The 16,847-nt window shown below is 39.4% G+C and overlaps 1 protein-coding gene and 1 long non-coding RNA gene across 3 annotated transcripts in view; one reads left to right on the top strand and one right to left on the bottom strand.

Moving 5' to 3' along the window:
* Nucleotides 1-10,668, top strand: part of LOC117266983 (serine palmitoyltransferase 2-like) — a 37,276-nt gene extending 26,608 nt beyond the window's left edge. The window contains exon 12 of the mRNA XM_033642510.2: nucleotides 3,756-10,668. Within this exon, the coding sequence (XP_033498401.2) occupies nucleotides 3,756-3,875 (120 nt within the window). The 3' untranslated portion in view covers nucleotides 3,876-10,668. The remainder of the gene's footprint in view (nucleotides 1-3,755) is intronic.
* LOC144466934 (uncharacterized) overlaps nucleotides 1-16,847 on the bottom strand; it is a 33,974-nt gene that overhangs the window by 9,824 nt on the left and 7,303 nt on the right. The gene's annotated exons all lie outside the window — the stretch shown is intronic.

Here is a 16,847-nt window from a genome sequence, read left to right as displayed (position 1 = left end):
ATTGGCAGGCTTTTCTCATGGCACTGGCTGATACTAGCTGAGGCAGATTTTTGTTCTAAGTTATTCACTTTAAAAATACAACATGTACCTAGTCGATGTTATGACCTTCAGCTTGTTTGATACTAAGCCAAGAGATCATGTTGGCATAAAAGCATGAAAGGCAGTCTAATGGGCAGGAAACTATCTGTAGTTGGAAGGACACAGGTATGATCTTGTATGACCCCAAATGTCTACTTCTAGAGATGTCTTCAAGTCACTTAAGATACAGTGATTCCCTCCCAGCTCTGCGCCTGTGTCAGCTGGATCACCCTGCAGGTTAATGTACAGTATATTCCCCGTGTTTAGAGTTCAGGCCTCCACTCTGGCCATCCTATTTCCTCATTGTGAAGCTCTACGTCAGTGCAAGCTGCTCAGCTTTGATCGCTCTTGGCAGCACATCAAAAAGCCTCCCACTCCTCTCAATGAGGGCTCCTCTTCTAAAGCACTGAGCTCACAGCAGGCCTGCCTGCTCGTCCTCTTCCAGTCACTGTCTAAACTTCAGTCTGTCTCTTATTTTAACATAAATATAGATCATTTCACACAGTGGGTGAACCTTCTCCTGTCTAATTGGGGTGTCCTTGTGGCTCAGTTGGCCCAGATGCATACTGTGTCTCAAGGATGTGCTGAGGCTGTTAAGCGCTCGCATTCCTCTTCTTGCTTTTCAAAAAAAAAAAAAAAATACAACGAAATCAAATGAAGACAGGGAGTGGGAGTATTGTAGTGCTGTAGAGCTTTTATCTGTCATGATGTTAAAATCTCTCTTTGTTAGCCTTCCTCTCTGTACCATTCCCTTGTACTTTGATGTGTCATGTTGATTTGTGTTTCTCTTTTATCCCCTGGTGAGCTTTTGCAGTTTTGCCTTCTCATTCAAACACTCCCACACTTGTACACATAAACCTAAATTCTTTTACTTTTGTCCTTCTGAAGACCTTTTATTTCACTAACCACATTGATATCCAAACCGTGAAACTGACCTTATATGTGGCCAAAGGGGACTTATAAAATCATCAATCAGTCAATCAATCTGCATTGTTCAATACTTTTATATTAACAATGGATCCATTGAGTATATGTAAGGTGCAAGGAGTCACTAATCGAAATTAATGAAACCACACATGCTGATACCTGACTGCAGTTCCTCTCAGCTCTATGGAGCTTTTCAGCTAAGCCGGTTTTCCTGCTGTTTTGGCTCAGCCTCACTCTGAAAGCTCAACGGTCACAGACACGCCTATCCGACATCAATGAACTAGTAGCAACAAAGGCCAACTGTTGCATTGCCTCACATCGCCTGTGTCTTGGCTAAGAAGTTGCTGTTGAATACACCACAAAGACCACAGCCGACAGCCAGCTAGCATGTATGTTCTGTGCCCTGCGTGAGAGGAAGTAACACTCCATAGCAGCAGGTGGTGGTGTGTGCTCGTCCTTGAAAAAGGGAACCCAGTGGACCAACAGGACGGATTCAAGATGCTAGCTAGCCAGTTAGCTCATCAACAACACAACCCGATATTAAAAGAACAAAGGGTTTTTACTGTGTGCACAGTAACATAAAAAAATTACAAACTGTTTCTGCTAAAAAGCTCAATGGCTAAAAAAATGTTATCTTACCTAACATAATAAGTTTTTTTCGATCTCACGCCATTTTCAGTTGTTTGTTTGCTTTCCTCACTGTGTTGTGCACTGAGTTGAACTGCCAATCAGAGTGATAACTCTCACCACCCGGCTCCACCCAGTGTGACACTGATTTAATACGCTGAATCAGCCACGAAACTGCTGAAATGGGCCGAATAGTGCCACCTAAAATCCAACACTACCTGTCCAAAACCAAATAGCAAATACACAGTGAGCGACTAATGAGCACACTTGGCGCCAAAAGGAGAGTTAATATCGAACCAAATGTTTGTGAGGTGGCCAGAAGAACAACTCCAAATGAATAATAGACCCCTGTATACACCTTGCATAAAAATGCACCTCTCATTCAGATTGTTTCTAGATGTGATATAGAGCTGTTTCTCTCCAGTGCGATACAAAAATCCTGGAATATGGAAAATCTGTGTGCAAATTTTGCATATATATTAATTATGGACACCGGGGCCAGTGGGAATTATCTGCATTGCCATGTTGCATTATTGTCCAAAAAATGAATACTGAATGAGGCCCAGTGAGTTTCCTACTTAATGGTGTCCGTGTCCACTCCACACAACAAAACCCTGTCCAGATAGAGAATGTCTAAGGGGCTAACATTAACAAAACAATACATCAACCAATCTATACTAGCTAAACATTAGCTTTTGTGGCTAGCCGCTTTTGGTAATCAACATATGATGTTAGCAAGTGCATATAAGCTATATTACTGTGTTCACTGTATCCCAGTTGATGGGCCATTTCAAGCCTTATCCTGTCTATATTTGGTTGTTTAGGTTGTTGTCCCGTTGTTTGTCGCAAAATAGTGGGTGATGCGGAATTACATTGATGAGATGTTTCCCCATTTTGGCAGCAAGCTAGCTGACCTGTAGGTATAATCAGTTGGAACAAAGGATTTTATTGGCCAAATGTATATTTATGCTGAAACCAAGGTCCCTCCGAACACCCCCACCCCACAAATTTTCTACAGGGGTGTGAACGTTTTCATAAGAACCCAGGCAATCCGTTTTTATAAATTTCTATGCAAATTTTCCTGACAAAAATCAGTACTTGGTGTGAAATGGCTGCCTTGAATATCCAACTTTCTTGCTAGTAGCTTAGCTTGCTAACTAGCTAACTGCTGCTATCTTGCTGGTTTGGAACACACACACTGAATTACATGTCTCCACTCATGTTGTTGTATGTTGACTGAAAATGCAATTGTGTTTACACTTGTGTTCAGTGTGGTTACAATGCGTCCCTGATCACCTCTTGAGGAGGTTTAGCTGATTAGATCACAATCCGTCCTCGGTGCCCTTTGGGTGCATTTACACCTGTGCTCTCATGGGATCAAGCACTATCTAGTTGCAATCTGATCCCCTAAAACGCATTTGAATCCAAGGTGTAAAGGGGGTCGTAATGTTGCTTCAACTCAGCAGTTGTAGGTTAAAATGTTATCGGTATTGTTACCCAAAGAAATGTGCAGTCAAATTTTTAGTTGCCAGAAACAACAATCATTCGCAGCAAGGGGTTTTCTACATTAATACACACTCAGCCCAGACAAACCTGGGAGTCAGCAGAACAGGTTTTTGTGTTTGTGTGTTTTATATAAACACCATAACCAAGTCAGAGCACATTGTGGTCATGTTGTTATTTATTGTCATTTGTTATTAGATTATTTAATATATGAGTGTTTGAAATTTAGAAAGTTTTAATTACATGACTTTGAAATGTTGCACTTTTAAGACTGAATAGCTTGTTTTTGCATGAAGAGTTTCAGCCAGAAAGAACATTTTCTGCTGTTTAGATGACAAATCTTTATAACGTTTTCGCCTCCTGTGCCGTAACAAGGTGTCCTACTGGTGCTTCACCTCACACACCTCATTCCAAAGTAATAGGAATGAAAAATTGAAAAGATTGGGTCATCTGCAGCATTAAAGTCAGCGGTGTTTTCTGTTTCAGCCCAAGTTAGTGATTTAAGGTTGTGACTGGTGTGTTTTTCCATAAAAATCTTGCTCTGTGCAGCTTTAAATTTCCTCCAGCCACATATTGCCCTTCTTGGTGACAGCTTTTTTATTGTCTAAATGTCTCCACAGGCGCTGAGTGTCATCAATGAGGTGGGAGACCTTCTTCAGCTCAAGTACTCCCGACACAAAATACAGCCATCTTTGGTGCGACCCTTTGACGATAATGTGTATGAGGACATTGATGACTGATGAACCATTCCTCTCCATAAAGTGGGGTGAACCACAACAACCCCCCCAAAATACAGAACGGGTCAAGATGGATCACAAGTCTTCCACAAGGACCGCGATGTGCACAGGTGCCCCTTGTCACTAGCTTGCCATAATGTAACCCCCCCCCCAACAAAAGGAAAACACTTAAAACTGTCATCTAATTCTACTTTGCCTTACATAAACATGCAGAACTTGTGGTGCACACACTGAAAAACAGCACTTCGGCTTTTTCCTGTGTATTTTTTTATTACTTTTTATCGTTTTGTGTCAAAAAATTTTATTTCTATCTGTGTGTGTGTCTGCAGTGCTTGTAGTATTTGTCATGTTAAGCCTTGTGGTTGTGTATGTGAAGTGGACAAACGCCAACTTTCCAAATGTCTCTTCAACAGTGAACTGCTGGGATTTTTTCATAATATGGATCTAAAGTGAACTTTAATGGGGTAAAGTTAGATTCATCAAAACATCAATCAAGCGGCATGTTCTTTCATCCAGTACCAGTTGTCATAGGCCGAAAGTGGAGAGCACTGGATGTTGCAATGTTTGAACATGCAAGTGACCCGATTTCATCCCTGTCAGTCTATTACAAGATATAGCACCAAGTGAAATGGGATTGTGTTATTATTGATCCAGATCTGGACTGCCATTGGACAATTTTAACATTATACTATTCATGTGCTGATGGGAGAACCCCAACATCCACTTGGCATTGTTTAGAGACTTTAGAGACTTCTGTGGTGGTGGTGGTGGTGGTGGTGGTGGTGGTGCACACTCTACTAGGGAACTTGTAGTTTTGTTGAAAGTAGTTTTGTAAGGTAAAACAGAACTCAAACTTTTCCCCATTTCATTGTAGGGAATAAGACGAGTCTTAAAACCCAGAGGCCGTACTGCTCCTGGAACCTGACTTCACCACGCATTTTTGATCACGTTACATCATTGTCATTCCATCCTTGGTTCTCCTAGACCAGGGGTCGGCAACCTTTACGATCAGAAGAGACATGTTCTACCAAAAATGATTTAAAAAAATCTATCTGGAGCGGCAAAAAAATATTAAGCCTGATAATGAAGGTATTGCAGCATATAAAATCTAAACTAGCCTGTCAACATTACAAATAGATCCGATTGAGCATTCATTAATATGTTTTACCACTAGATGACACTGCAGTGGGCTATTTTTGATTATTTGGAACTTGAATTCTGCAGAGTTGGCAGTGAAAGCAAATGAGGCTTTCCATGCACTATATTATTCTCTCTTCTCCTCAGAGACTTTTACTTTTTTTGGATTTCGAACCCATAGTTAGCCAAGCTAGGGAGATTTAAGACTAGCCACCGCTCCTGATGTTTGGCAAAATTTGGAGGAAAAGGCGCCAGGCCATAGATGTTTGAAGCAGAGTTGGCAGTTACAGCAAACAAATCTCTTCACATATAAATAAATTCTATTTTCTTCAGAAACTTTTCTCTTTTTGGATTTGAAATCTGTAGCTAGCCAAGCTCGGGAGACTCAGGACTATCGTAGACACCGCTATTGACGTTTGGCAAAATGTAGAGGAACCATGGCCCAGACGCTGGGCTGACGTCGACTGATGCATAATTTAGTTGCAGAAATGTAAAAACGTTTTTTTTATTTGGTGTATTGGCTACTCATTTTTACAGTTGAAGAATGTCAGAATCACTTAGGGCCTACAGCACTGATAAATGTAATTCAAATTGTTAAAAAATAAGTGTTATTTATTTCCATATGATTTTTTAAAAAATTTTGTTAAAACCAAAGGGAGCCACTGAAGAGGCGCTAAAGAGCGGCATGCGGCTGCAGTGCCTCAGGTTGCTTACCCCTGTTCTAGACAGACAAAAAATATAGAACCTCAGAGTTAAAGGAATACCTCACCCACAAAATGGCCATTTGTGTATCAATTACTCATCCTGTGTTAAGTTGAATTTGTTTGTCTCACATGCCTCCACGGTGAAGGAAGAATCCAAAAACAAAGAACATTCTTGATGAATTGAAGTCATAGGGGTCCATATTTGAAAACGGCAAATCTATATCAAAACATCTGTTCATAAACTCACAACTCCTGCAGTATAATCCCAGTCTCATTAGTCCAGTAAGATGTTAAGTTCTTCTAATGCATTTTCTCTGTAATCTATTTAAAGCACTTGCACATAAACAGTCTCACACGGATGAGTCGTGGGCCTGGGAAATTCCATTGAATGCATAAGCAGAGTTAGAACGCACGCACTTGCCCAGGTGTGCCATTCGTCTGTGCATGAGACTGTTTGTTTATGCAAAAGTGTTTTAGAGAATATGGTTTTAGCAAAACTGCATGTGTGTGGAAAGTAATGAGCATACAACTGGATAAATGAGACTTGGATTATACTGTGGGTTTGTAAACAGATGTGTTGATATAATTTTGCTGTTGTTAAACATGACCCCCTCTGACTTCAGTTCATCAAAAAATTTCTCTAATTTTGGATTATTCATTCACCGCGAAGGCATACATGAAAAATGTAAAGTATTCCTTTAAGCATATCACTTCCATCAGTAGTGGTGCTGATAGTATCAGAAGATTGCTATCTATCAGAGGATGTTGAACAGCAGACACTGCAATGACTTGTAAAGAAACTGTTGGACATTTATGGAAATATGCTTATTTGTTTTTTTTGCCCTCAGCAGTTAGATGAAAAGATCAATACCACTCTCATGGCCATTTGGTAAATATAGAGCAATAGCCAACAGACCCTTGGTTACTAGCCCAAAGAGAAATAGTCCCAGTCCGTAACTCCCCATAAAACCACAAATTGTTGTTTTTGCATTCTGGTTTTTGCACCAATTTTACACAGATGCCTTCCCCTGTTTCCAGTCTTTATGCTAAGCTAATAACCTGCTGGTTCCTGCTTCAAATGCATCATACAGACACAAGAACAGTATCTATTTTATCTAAATTTAAAACAAACCATATAATGTCACTTCCTGATATGTGGAACTGTTCCTTTAATTCCGGACCAGTTGGGATTAAATATCAAATACTTGCTATAGAAAGTCAATAAAAATGAACTCTGAATAATTAGCGTTAAAAGCCATGAAAACAAAAAGTCCTGAACTATAGCTTGAGAATTTTATTTACCCAACCTAACACCAGCTCTGGGTCAGTGTGACAGTGCCAAAATGTAAATGAATCTAAAGTACTAGTGGGCATGTCATTAACCATGTTATCATATTGCGCCTGCACACAGAGGACAAACCTTATGCTGCATAGCTCCAACAATCACCAACTGTAAGTGGCATTAGCAAAATCTATCAAAATCAGCAAGCATATCTGCATCCAATCCAAATACGACAGCTAATTAGTCCGTCTTTTGTTCTGTAAGCAAATTATCAGTGGTTGAATTAAAAAAAGCAGCTTGACTAATTAAAATACCAGCTTTCATTAATGCTAATTGAAGAAAGCAACATAATGAAAAGAACTCCAAATATCAAGGGAATTTAAACCATTATTGTCTGTTACACATGGATTTGGCTGGCCTCTTGTTCCCACAGCTGTGTTACATGTCAGCATCACTGGCATCCTTCAGTGTGATTGCATGTTTTGTTTTGTTTTTTACTTGACCAACTCTTGGTGTTATTTATACAGTTAACCGTATGACAGATAACCTCAAACATCAAGTTTAACATGACTCAAAGAGTTGTGATTGTCAAAATAGTCTTTCTATTCAAAGGCCAATATCTGCCCCATATAAAGTCCAGTCAGCCCAGTTGCCAGAAGAAAATGTTGGCATTGTGTGTTTCTTCAAACAATGAATACGTTACATTTCCACATTTCATACGTGTCATATCGTTTCTAAAGTGAGTTAAAATACTAGCCAACTGTCACTTGGAGGTGGAAGAGATGGTGGATGGGCATCACCTAGACGAGATACCTGTCAGGCTGTCGACCACTGTTCAAGACTGACAAAAAACAAAACTGGCTATTTTTTTTAGCCAGTCATTGCTGTATTTCCAGCTGCATTTTGGGCACCAACTGTGGAACCTGTCTTTGTTTCCTGTGGCTTTTCAGCCCTGAAACACTGGGCTGTTTTGCAACCCATTACTATGTTTCCTGCGGCTTTTCAGCCCCCACATGTGGGTGTTTTTTGGAGACCAATCCATGCGTTTCCTGACGCTTTTTAGCCCTGAAATGTGGTTGTTTTTTGGAGATCTGTAGCTGCGTTTTAAGCGGCTTTTCAGCTCTAAAATGTGGGTGTTTTGTAGAGACCATTGCTGTGTTTCCAGCAGCTTTTCAGCCCCCAGACAAGGGTGTTTGGTAGGGAGCTGTTGCCATGTTTCCTGAAGCTTTTCAGCCCTCAAACATGCCTGTTCTGAAAGGACCTGTCTGTGTTTTCTGAGGCTTTTCAACCTTAAAATATAGGTGTTTTGTAGAGACCTTTTGTTGTGTTTCCAGCAGCGTTTCAGCCCCCAAATGTGGTTTTCTTTTTAAGGGACCCATTGCTGTGTTTCAGGCGCCTTTGAGTCCCCAAACAAGGGTGTTTGGTAGGGACCGTTTCCTTAAGCTTTTCAACCCTCAAACATGACTGTTTTGAAGGGACCTGTCGACATGTCTCCTGCAGCTTTTCAGCTACAAAATTTGGGAATTTTTGGAGACCAGTCCATGTGTTTCCTGAGGGTTTTTAAAGCTCTAAAAATATGGGTGTTTTGTAGGGACCTATTGCTGTGTTTCCTGCTGCTTTTCAGCCACCAAAACTGGGTGATTTTAGGGACTTGGCGATGTGTTTCATACAGCATCCCCAACATGGGAGTTTTGGCAACCTGACCCTTTTTTTTTCTAGTGGGGATAGTGCCACAAACAGCAGTTGGTGATATTTTAAGCCCAAACATGATCTTTTCCTGTACATAACCAAGTGGTTTTTGTTTCTAAACTACCACAGTGCTATTGAAACATAAAGTTTCAACATATCCGCTACATAATAACGTGCAAGTGTAACGTAAATCTGTGGTTTGCAGAAACGTGCAATGCCAACATTTTTTTCTAACAGTTGGGTTTGTCCAGTTCATCGGTGTCAGAGCTCCAGTTTAAAGCTGAAGTCTCGAGGGTCAGTTGGTCACTCCATGCAGTGCAAAAAGTGGAACATATTTTTTAGATACTTATGTCTTTTAGGCAAGACAGAAGAACATCTAAACTATTAGGACTAGTCTGGATGTAATTCAGTGCTGGTTGTAATATCCTACATTTCCACCCCATCTCTTGGGTGCTTATCAGTAAAAGCCTCATTGCTCTACGTCTGATAATGTTTTAATGCTTTGTATGACAAAGTGCTATCTTTGTGCTGTGATTTTAAAGTCATTAATATTTTCAATCAGTGTGTGACTGGGGTTGGGTGTCCGTGCTTGCTTGCTTGCATGGTTTTGGGTATCGATGTGGGTGTGTTTGTTACTGCACTTTAACCTTGCTTTTCTACACCTGTCTTTTGAACTCTTGGTTTATCTTTACATTGTGCTACTGAGCTTTGGGACGACAACACTCCTAAATGAAGGCAGCTGTAAAAAGAAATCCCACATGCATACATTCCCACCTGCATGTATGCACACTGACAAGTATTGTGTAACCACTCGTTCCTCATACTAATGCATGTACAGTAAGAATTAGTCGCTGCTCTGCACCACAGCCAGTGGCGCTCGATGAAATACACTGTTCTGCTCGGTGTGACTTTTTTGAATGTTGTCATAAAAAAATCCACTTCATTCCAGAGGAGTTAACATGTCTGTGTGGGCTCTAGGGAGGATCTTTTTTTTCTTCCGTATTCCTGTTTATCTGTTACTGTAAATGAGAGATGTTTATGTTATTTACTTTCCTTACTATAGAAAAAGTATCAAAACCTAAATCTTGGAATAGCAAATGATTGTCTGTGAGCTGAAAGCTAAGAGTTACAATGTTACTCATATAGATGCAGAATGTTTTCTTTTTTACATATTTTAAAGTTTGCACACAGGAGAGTCATCAACTGATACTAAAAGCAGGCATTTAGAGCATATTTTAATATAAAAATAGACTTATATAAAACTCTGAGACCTCATGGCCTGACGTCTTAACGATGCTATTCTTAATCTAAATTAGATCTCTACAGAACCTTCACAACGATTGGTTCTTGATAAACAGTAACCAGATGTAATCATTTGGTCCTGAGTGTGAATACTTCAATATGTTCCCATAATGATCTGAACTATTAAACCGATACAAAGGCAGGAAAAGCTTCATGCCTCTTTTACGGTCTTTGAGCTTTGCTGGTGTAAGATGGAAGATGGTCCTGATATTTTGTACAAAGTTTATATTGTTTCATTGAAAAGGAGCTATTCAGAATATTTTGTTTACTATAGAGTGACCTGGGAACAATGGTTATCACTATTACTGGCAGCTTTAGTTGAGAGCGCTCAAGTATGCCATCAATAGAGGAAATCATTTTAATGGGTGAGTGCAAGTTACCACACGTCAGAGATAATTATTTTCTGATATAGTGCCTTTTGAAGCAAATGATTTTCTAAGAATTCTGATTATAGTAAGCGTTATGACTTGGATTGTTCATCTTTTATGGTCTTATTTGACTTCTTTTACTACTTTGTCTTCAACAATACTTATTATTAGCACTGGATGTGTTCTCTGTTGACTAATTGCCATGCATTTGATCATAGAAAATGCACTATTTGCAACATATCAGCAAATTATTAATATGTAAAGTGTCACCCATGTCAATGATATCAGTAGATCATTAAAACAATATAAACAAAGCTGTTTTGGATTGTCTTCAATTTTGTTAAGACTCATCTTTCATTGCCTGATATTAGACAGAATTGTCAACTCATTACACTCCGTTTCGATCTTCAGTCTGACATTGCGTCCACTCTAACTGATTCCAGAGGGGGAGAGGAATTTGGTTTTTCCTGACCAATCACTTGAGACCAACATATCCACCTGAATCTATTTTTATTTTAAGTCCACACTGATGCATAGCCATGTCAAGATACTTGCTTTGCCAGTTTTGTTTTGTTTTTTTTTTGTTTTTTCAAAAAAGCAGAGCGAAGTAAAACAACCTATGACCTTAAGAAGACATGTCGATTTAGAACAGCCGTAGTAACAGCATCTATCTCAGGGGCGTGAAACATGAGGCCCACGGGCCAGAACCGGCTCATCAAAGGATCCAATCCAGCCCACTGGATGACTTTGCACACCTAATTTAAATGAATAAGGAGAGCTAAGAGGTGCAGTCAGTAGCCAACTTCATATAAGATGCACCTGACCAGACTACAGTTCTCTAAAACAACAATAAATACTTACTGTGGTCATATCTTACTATATAATGACGAAAACTCTGTGTGTCTGTGTGTCTGTTTCACGTTTTTCTCCTCACTGACTTGGTCAATCCATGTGAAATTTGGCACAGTGGTAGAGGGTCATGGGACGATGCGAATGAAGCAATATTACATCAATTGGCCAAAGGGGGGCGCTATAGCAACCGATTGAAATTGCAAACTTTGAATGGGCATATCTCATGCCCCGTATGTTGTAGAGACATGAAACTTTGCACAGAGATGCCTCTCCTCATGAGGAACAAATTTGCGCCAACACTTCAAATCGATCTCTTCCCAGGAAGTTTGACTGATCTGCATGAAACTCGGTGAACATAATCAAGGGACCAATATCTAAAGTTCCCTCTTGGCAAAAGCTGGAAAACTTAGTAAAACTGAGCTTCTTTAAGGCAATGAATATTGGGGAGGGCGTGGCTCATCACATAAAGGTGTATAACATCTCAAGGGTTTCACCGATCACCACGCAACTTTGTAGGCATATGACCACACATAATCTGAGGGGACCCCTCCATTATTGACCCAATCAAACATAATGGGGGCGCTAGAGAGCTAATTTCTTATCTAGGCCTAACCGCCATATCGATTTTTACTAAACTTGGTAGATATGTAGAACAGGACGCCTCAAGGTGACTGGAGAAATTTAACTCTAATTGGCAACTGGGTGGCATTATAACAACAAAAAAATGCTTAAAAATGGCTAAAATGTGACCAATCGCTGTGGCTCCCCCTGTGGCCCAATGTTTGTTTGTTTTTCTAATTTTTGGTATGACTGGGTCATGGTATGGTATGCTGTACATAATCACGGAAACTGTCAGTGTGTCATTCTGTCAGTTAGTTATTCTGTCTGTCCCACGTTTTTCTACTCACTGACGTGGTCAATCTATGTGAAACTGCACATAGGCATTGAGGATTGGCATAGGTAGAAGGTGACAAAGCTACCAATGGGTATGGACTAGTTTTAAGATACTGAACACTGTGCAAAATATTGTTAATCAGCAGCTTCAGTACAAAAGAATCTCTATCAAACTACTGTCTGAAGGCCCAGACACACCCAACGCACATCAGAGAGCTAGCACTTATAAAAGCTGACCGTTACAAAGAGCATGGATACCAAGAGGCGAAGCTTCCGTTGAATTTTTGCCAACAGCCACTAGGGGTGTTGCGGTAGCGATGCCACCATTTTGGACTGTTGAGCTTGGACTGTTGCGCCCAGACAACATGCAAGATATCAAGGAGAGAGGAGAAAAAAAGTAAAAGAAAACAGTGTAGTGCAATTAACTGCAACAACTATCAGTGGAACACCCCGCACCTGGCCTTCCACCGTTTCCAGAAGGATCCCGACAGGTAAGAACTCCTGAGGTGTAAGTTTTAAAGTGTTTTAATATCCATTTAATATGCCAGTTTTGGAGGGAAGGTAACACACACACACACACATATATATATATATACATATATACCTATATATATATATATAATGTGGCCTCTTGGACCATATATATATATATATATGAACTGATTAATGCTTTAGCATTAAAATATATCATATTAAAATAGCCTATATTATTATTATTACTGTCCCCTTACTGTACTGTAAATAAATCATTATTCCTGACTGTGACGTCGCCATTAATGTGTTTCTAGTTAAAATATTGATTTTTTTATTTTTTATTTATTTTTTGGGGGGGGGGGGGGGGTAGATTGGCTTATGGGGTGATTTTGAAGGAGTAATTAAGTTAATCTTCTCATAAGTGGATGTAATATGTAGAGATACCATCTAGGCCATTTTTCTTAGTTTTTTTTTTTTTTAAAGTCTATATTTTGCTTTACAAAAACGTGAAAAAGCAACTGTGACCAAGCTATCATGAAGTGAGTATTGTAAGCATAATTAATAGCGATATACTTCAGTTTGTCTGTGTGTTTTTGTATGCAAGCGGGTCTGCTGCGGTCTGCTGACAGTCCAAAATGGCGGCGGTAGGACGAAACCATGGGCGAGTCTGTTGCTATGGGCATTCTATTGAGCTTCGCCTCTTGGTATCCATGCTCTTTTTCCGTTACTTTGCCTCATAGCGGGGTGGCTTAGGTCAATATATCACAACAATCGTTCATTTTGTGATGAAAGCACAAAATTTGGTACATGTATTGGTGGATATATTTCAAACAAATCTAGATATTGGGACATCGCAAAAACGCACCCTAGTTGCTGTAGCAACCATTTATTCAATAAAATTAATCAAAATATTTAAATGATTATTACAAGATTTTAAAAATGTAAATATGTATTAAATTAAGAAAAATACAGTTAGACACACTCACAGTTCACATTAAATTAAGAACAAGTGCAAATTCATAATAGCTGCAACCTCATACATGCATGCATCCACACAACATGCATCCACATAACATGCATACACACAACCTCAAGAAAAGCAAAATTTTCATTTTGAAATGCTTAGTATAGCGCCACCTATGAATGAATCCTCATCATTCTTTCTGGCATAGTTACTCATGGAATCAATCAATCAATTCTACTTAAGATATGTGGTGTTATATGTTGTCTCTGTAGTATCCAGTATTGCATTTCTTTTAATCTATTACATAAAAACAGAGAGTGAACTTCTTGGATACATTCTTTCCAATTTTCTTTTTCATAGCTCGTTTGAAGGTCCTTTTCCCATCGGTCCATCACTTTATCTATATTTTGCTGGTCGTCGTTCACGAAATTATCATAAAAATATGAAATGAACCCTTTATTTTTCTTATATTGTATGATAGATTTCTCGAATGGCCCTAACAAAGTCTTGATCTGAGAAGATTTATCAATTGAATTAATAAAGCTACGAGCCTGGAGGTAAGCAAAAAATTCATCGACACCATATTTGTCTCTAACCATTGAAAATGACATAAGAACACCATTATCCTCAAACAGATCTCCTATCACTTTAATACCTCTATCAAACCAGGACTGAAATATCCTGCTCCTAATTCGTGGAGGAAAGTTCCTATTATTTACAAGCGGGGTTAGATGAGAAACTCCATTCTTTCTGCCTGTATGGTCACCAATTTCCTTAAATACCTTAAATGAGTTACTAAGTCCAGGATTATCTGTTGCTCTAACTGGAGGTCTTTTTATACTTGTGAGTTCTCCCAGTAGTTCCAGAGGGGTACATTCCCAAGCTTCGATAGATTCTGGTCCACCTTTATAATAGCAGTGAACCCATTCATATATAGTTAGACTGTGGCAGGCCCATTTATAATATAAAATGTCTGGGAATGCCCTCCCCCCGACCAAAATCGGTAATTCGGTAGTTGCAAAGTTTTCATACTAAGTCTAGCTCTTTTGCCATGCCAAATAAACCATGAAAAGTCTCTTTCGATCTCTTTGGCTACCTTCTTTGTAATATGTAATGGTAACATCTGCATAATGTACAGGAGTCGAGGCATAACATTCATTTTTATCAAACTAATTCTTCCCATCCATGAAATTGGTAGGTTAAACCATCTATTCAAGTCAATTCTAATATTTTTAAGTGTATTATAAAAGTTCAAATTAAGAAGATTTTTGACATTAGGAGTAATAGAAATGCCTAAATATGTGAATCCGGAGGTAGATAAAGAAAAGGGAGAGTCTAGCCAGTATGGTGGGTCTTCACCACCCAATGGCATGGCCACTGATTTGTCAAAATTTATTTTATATCCTGATATAGAGCCGAAGTTTTGTATGACGTATATTATAACTGGAAATGATTCTTTTGGTCTGGATACAAATAATAATACGTCTTCTTTCATGTTTGTCTCATGACAGATGGAGCTGATAGACAGACAGACAGACAGACAGGTGGAGCAAGTGGCAAATTGGTATGAAAGCTGGTTCAGGGCATATTCGTCCATTTATGAATAAATATGTGGAAACGCTCATGCACGTGCACCAAGTTCCTGTGTTGACATCCTGTCGCTAGGCTACATTTTCTTCTTCTTCTTTTTCTTCTTCTTCTACTGTTTAATGGGGACCCGGCTGGGCCCAATCCCAATGCAGCCCTCTATGTCAGAGTACAAAAGTTACCTGGGCCATGGCCCCCCTGGCCCCCCCGGTTCCACGGTCTATGCTCAGAAGCCAGTAGTCTGTATTCATCATGAACCAACTTAAACAGACTTGACGCTAGTTAGCAAGTTAGCAAGTTAGCACATTAACAACACAATCCAATGTTGAAAGAACAGAGCATATTTACCATGTGCCAGTAAACAATAACACAAACTATCAGGAAATGTTTCTGCTAAAGCGCTCAATGGCTAAAGAAAAATAATCTTACCTCCCTTTTGACTTTAGCTGTTTGTTTACTATCCTCACTTCCGTTTCACTTGTCCTGTGCTGAGCTGAACTGCCAGTCAGAGTGATTTCATTCACCAATGGGTTCTTCCGTCACCGCCACCAATTTGACATACTGAATCAGCTGAAAAAAACCCGAAGAAGGGCAACTGACTAGGGCTACAGCCACTGACTGTCCACATTTAAGGATGGGCAACCGTCGGCTTGGTGTCAGGGCCTTTAAAACAATATTGGTGGAATCCTACAACTAGGCACTGCCAAAACATTAGATTTGTGAATGGTTTGTGAGGAAAGGATACCTTAACCTGCTTCCTCAACAACTTCCACTTTTGATTTTGATGCCAGCATCACTACACAGGAGTGGGAATGTATGCACATGTGAGTGGTAGACTAACTGCACAAATTTATTTTGTAAGACATCTTAGACTGTTCATCATCTGCTTTGGAAAATGATGAATGTTTTTAGCATGTACTTCTTTACACTAAAGAAAGGGAAACATTTGGAGTTATTTACAGATTATTCTGCTATGGTTTTACAGGTCCGGCCCACTTGAGATCACATTAGCCTTTATGTGGCCCATAAACTAAATTTACTTTAACACCCACGGTCAGCCTTGTCTGTAGAGCTTGTTATTGTTGTTAATACTCCTCATTGGTTTAAGTGCACAGCTTGACAACAGCTTGACAAAGGCATGAGTTCAGCCCATGGTACTGATTGGCTAATTGAGTCCCCCCGGAGCGCTCAATGATAGTTTTTTACCACTGTTTCATGTCACTATGCCAGCTAAATCAGTCAACTGGAACTCTGAGGAGTGGGTGGATTCAAAGGTCTGGACCCAGCCAGCATCTTTGGCACACCTAGATAAGCTGATAAAATACTTTTATTTTATCAGGCAGCCCATCCTTTATTTACTCTCCACCCTTCAGACTGGTGTACCTAATAAATCGATAAGTGAGTATGGACACTTTATCATATATATATATATATATATACGCATATAAAAATGTTGTATGATGATATTTATTAGTGGGGTACTTGAAAGAGTATACGTACTGCATACTGGCTTGCAGGTCATGCAGTTTCAACAAACTTTAATAAAAACGTACATTGTGCAAAACAATTTGGGACATTGCTGAAAAAAAAGGTCCCCCCCCCTGTTAAAAATTAACAGAATGCATACTGACAGCTTTAATCTGTTGAGCTCTGCATTGTGTTCGTAAATCAAAACCTTGTGTAAATCTTGTGGCTTATTGCTTAAATAATGACTGATTCTAT

The sequence above is a fragment of the Epinephelus lanceolatus genome, chromosome 15 (genome assembly GCF_041903045.1).
Source record: "Epinephelus lanceolatus isolate andai-2023 chromosome 15, ASM4190304v1, whole genome shotgun sequence".
NCBI classification, from domain to species: Eukaryota; Metazoa; Chordata; class Actinopteri; order Perciformes; family Serranidae; genus Epinephelus; species Epinephelus lanceolatus.
Note: the sequence above shows the minus strand (reverse complement) of the source record. Positions and strands in the feature narration are given on the sequence as shown.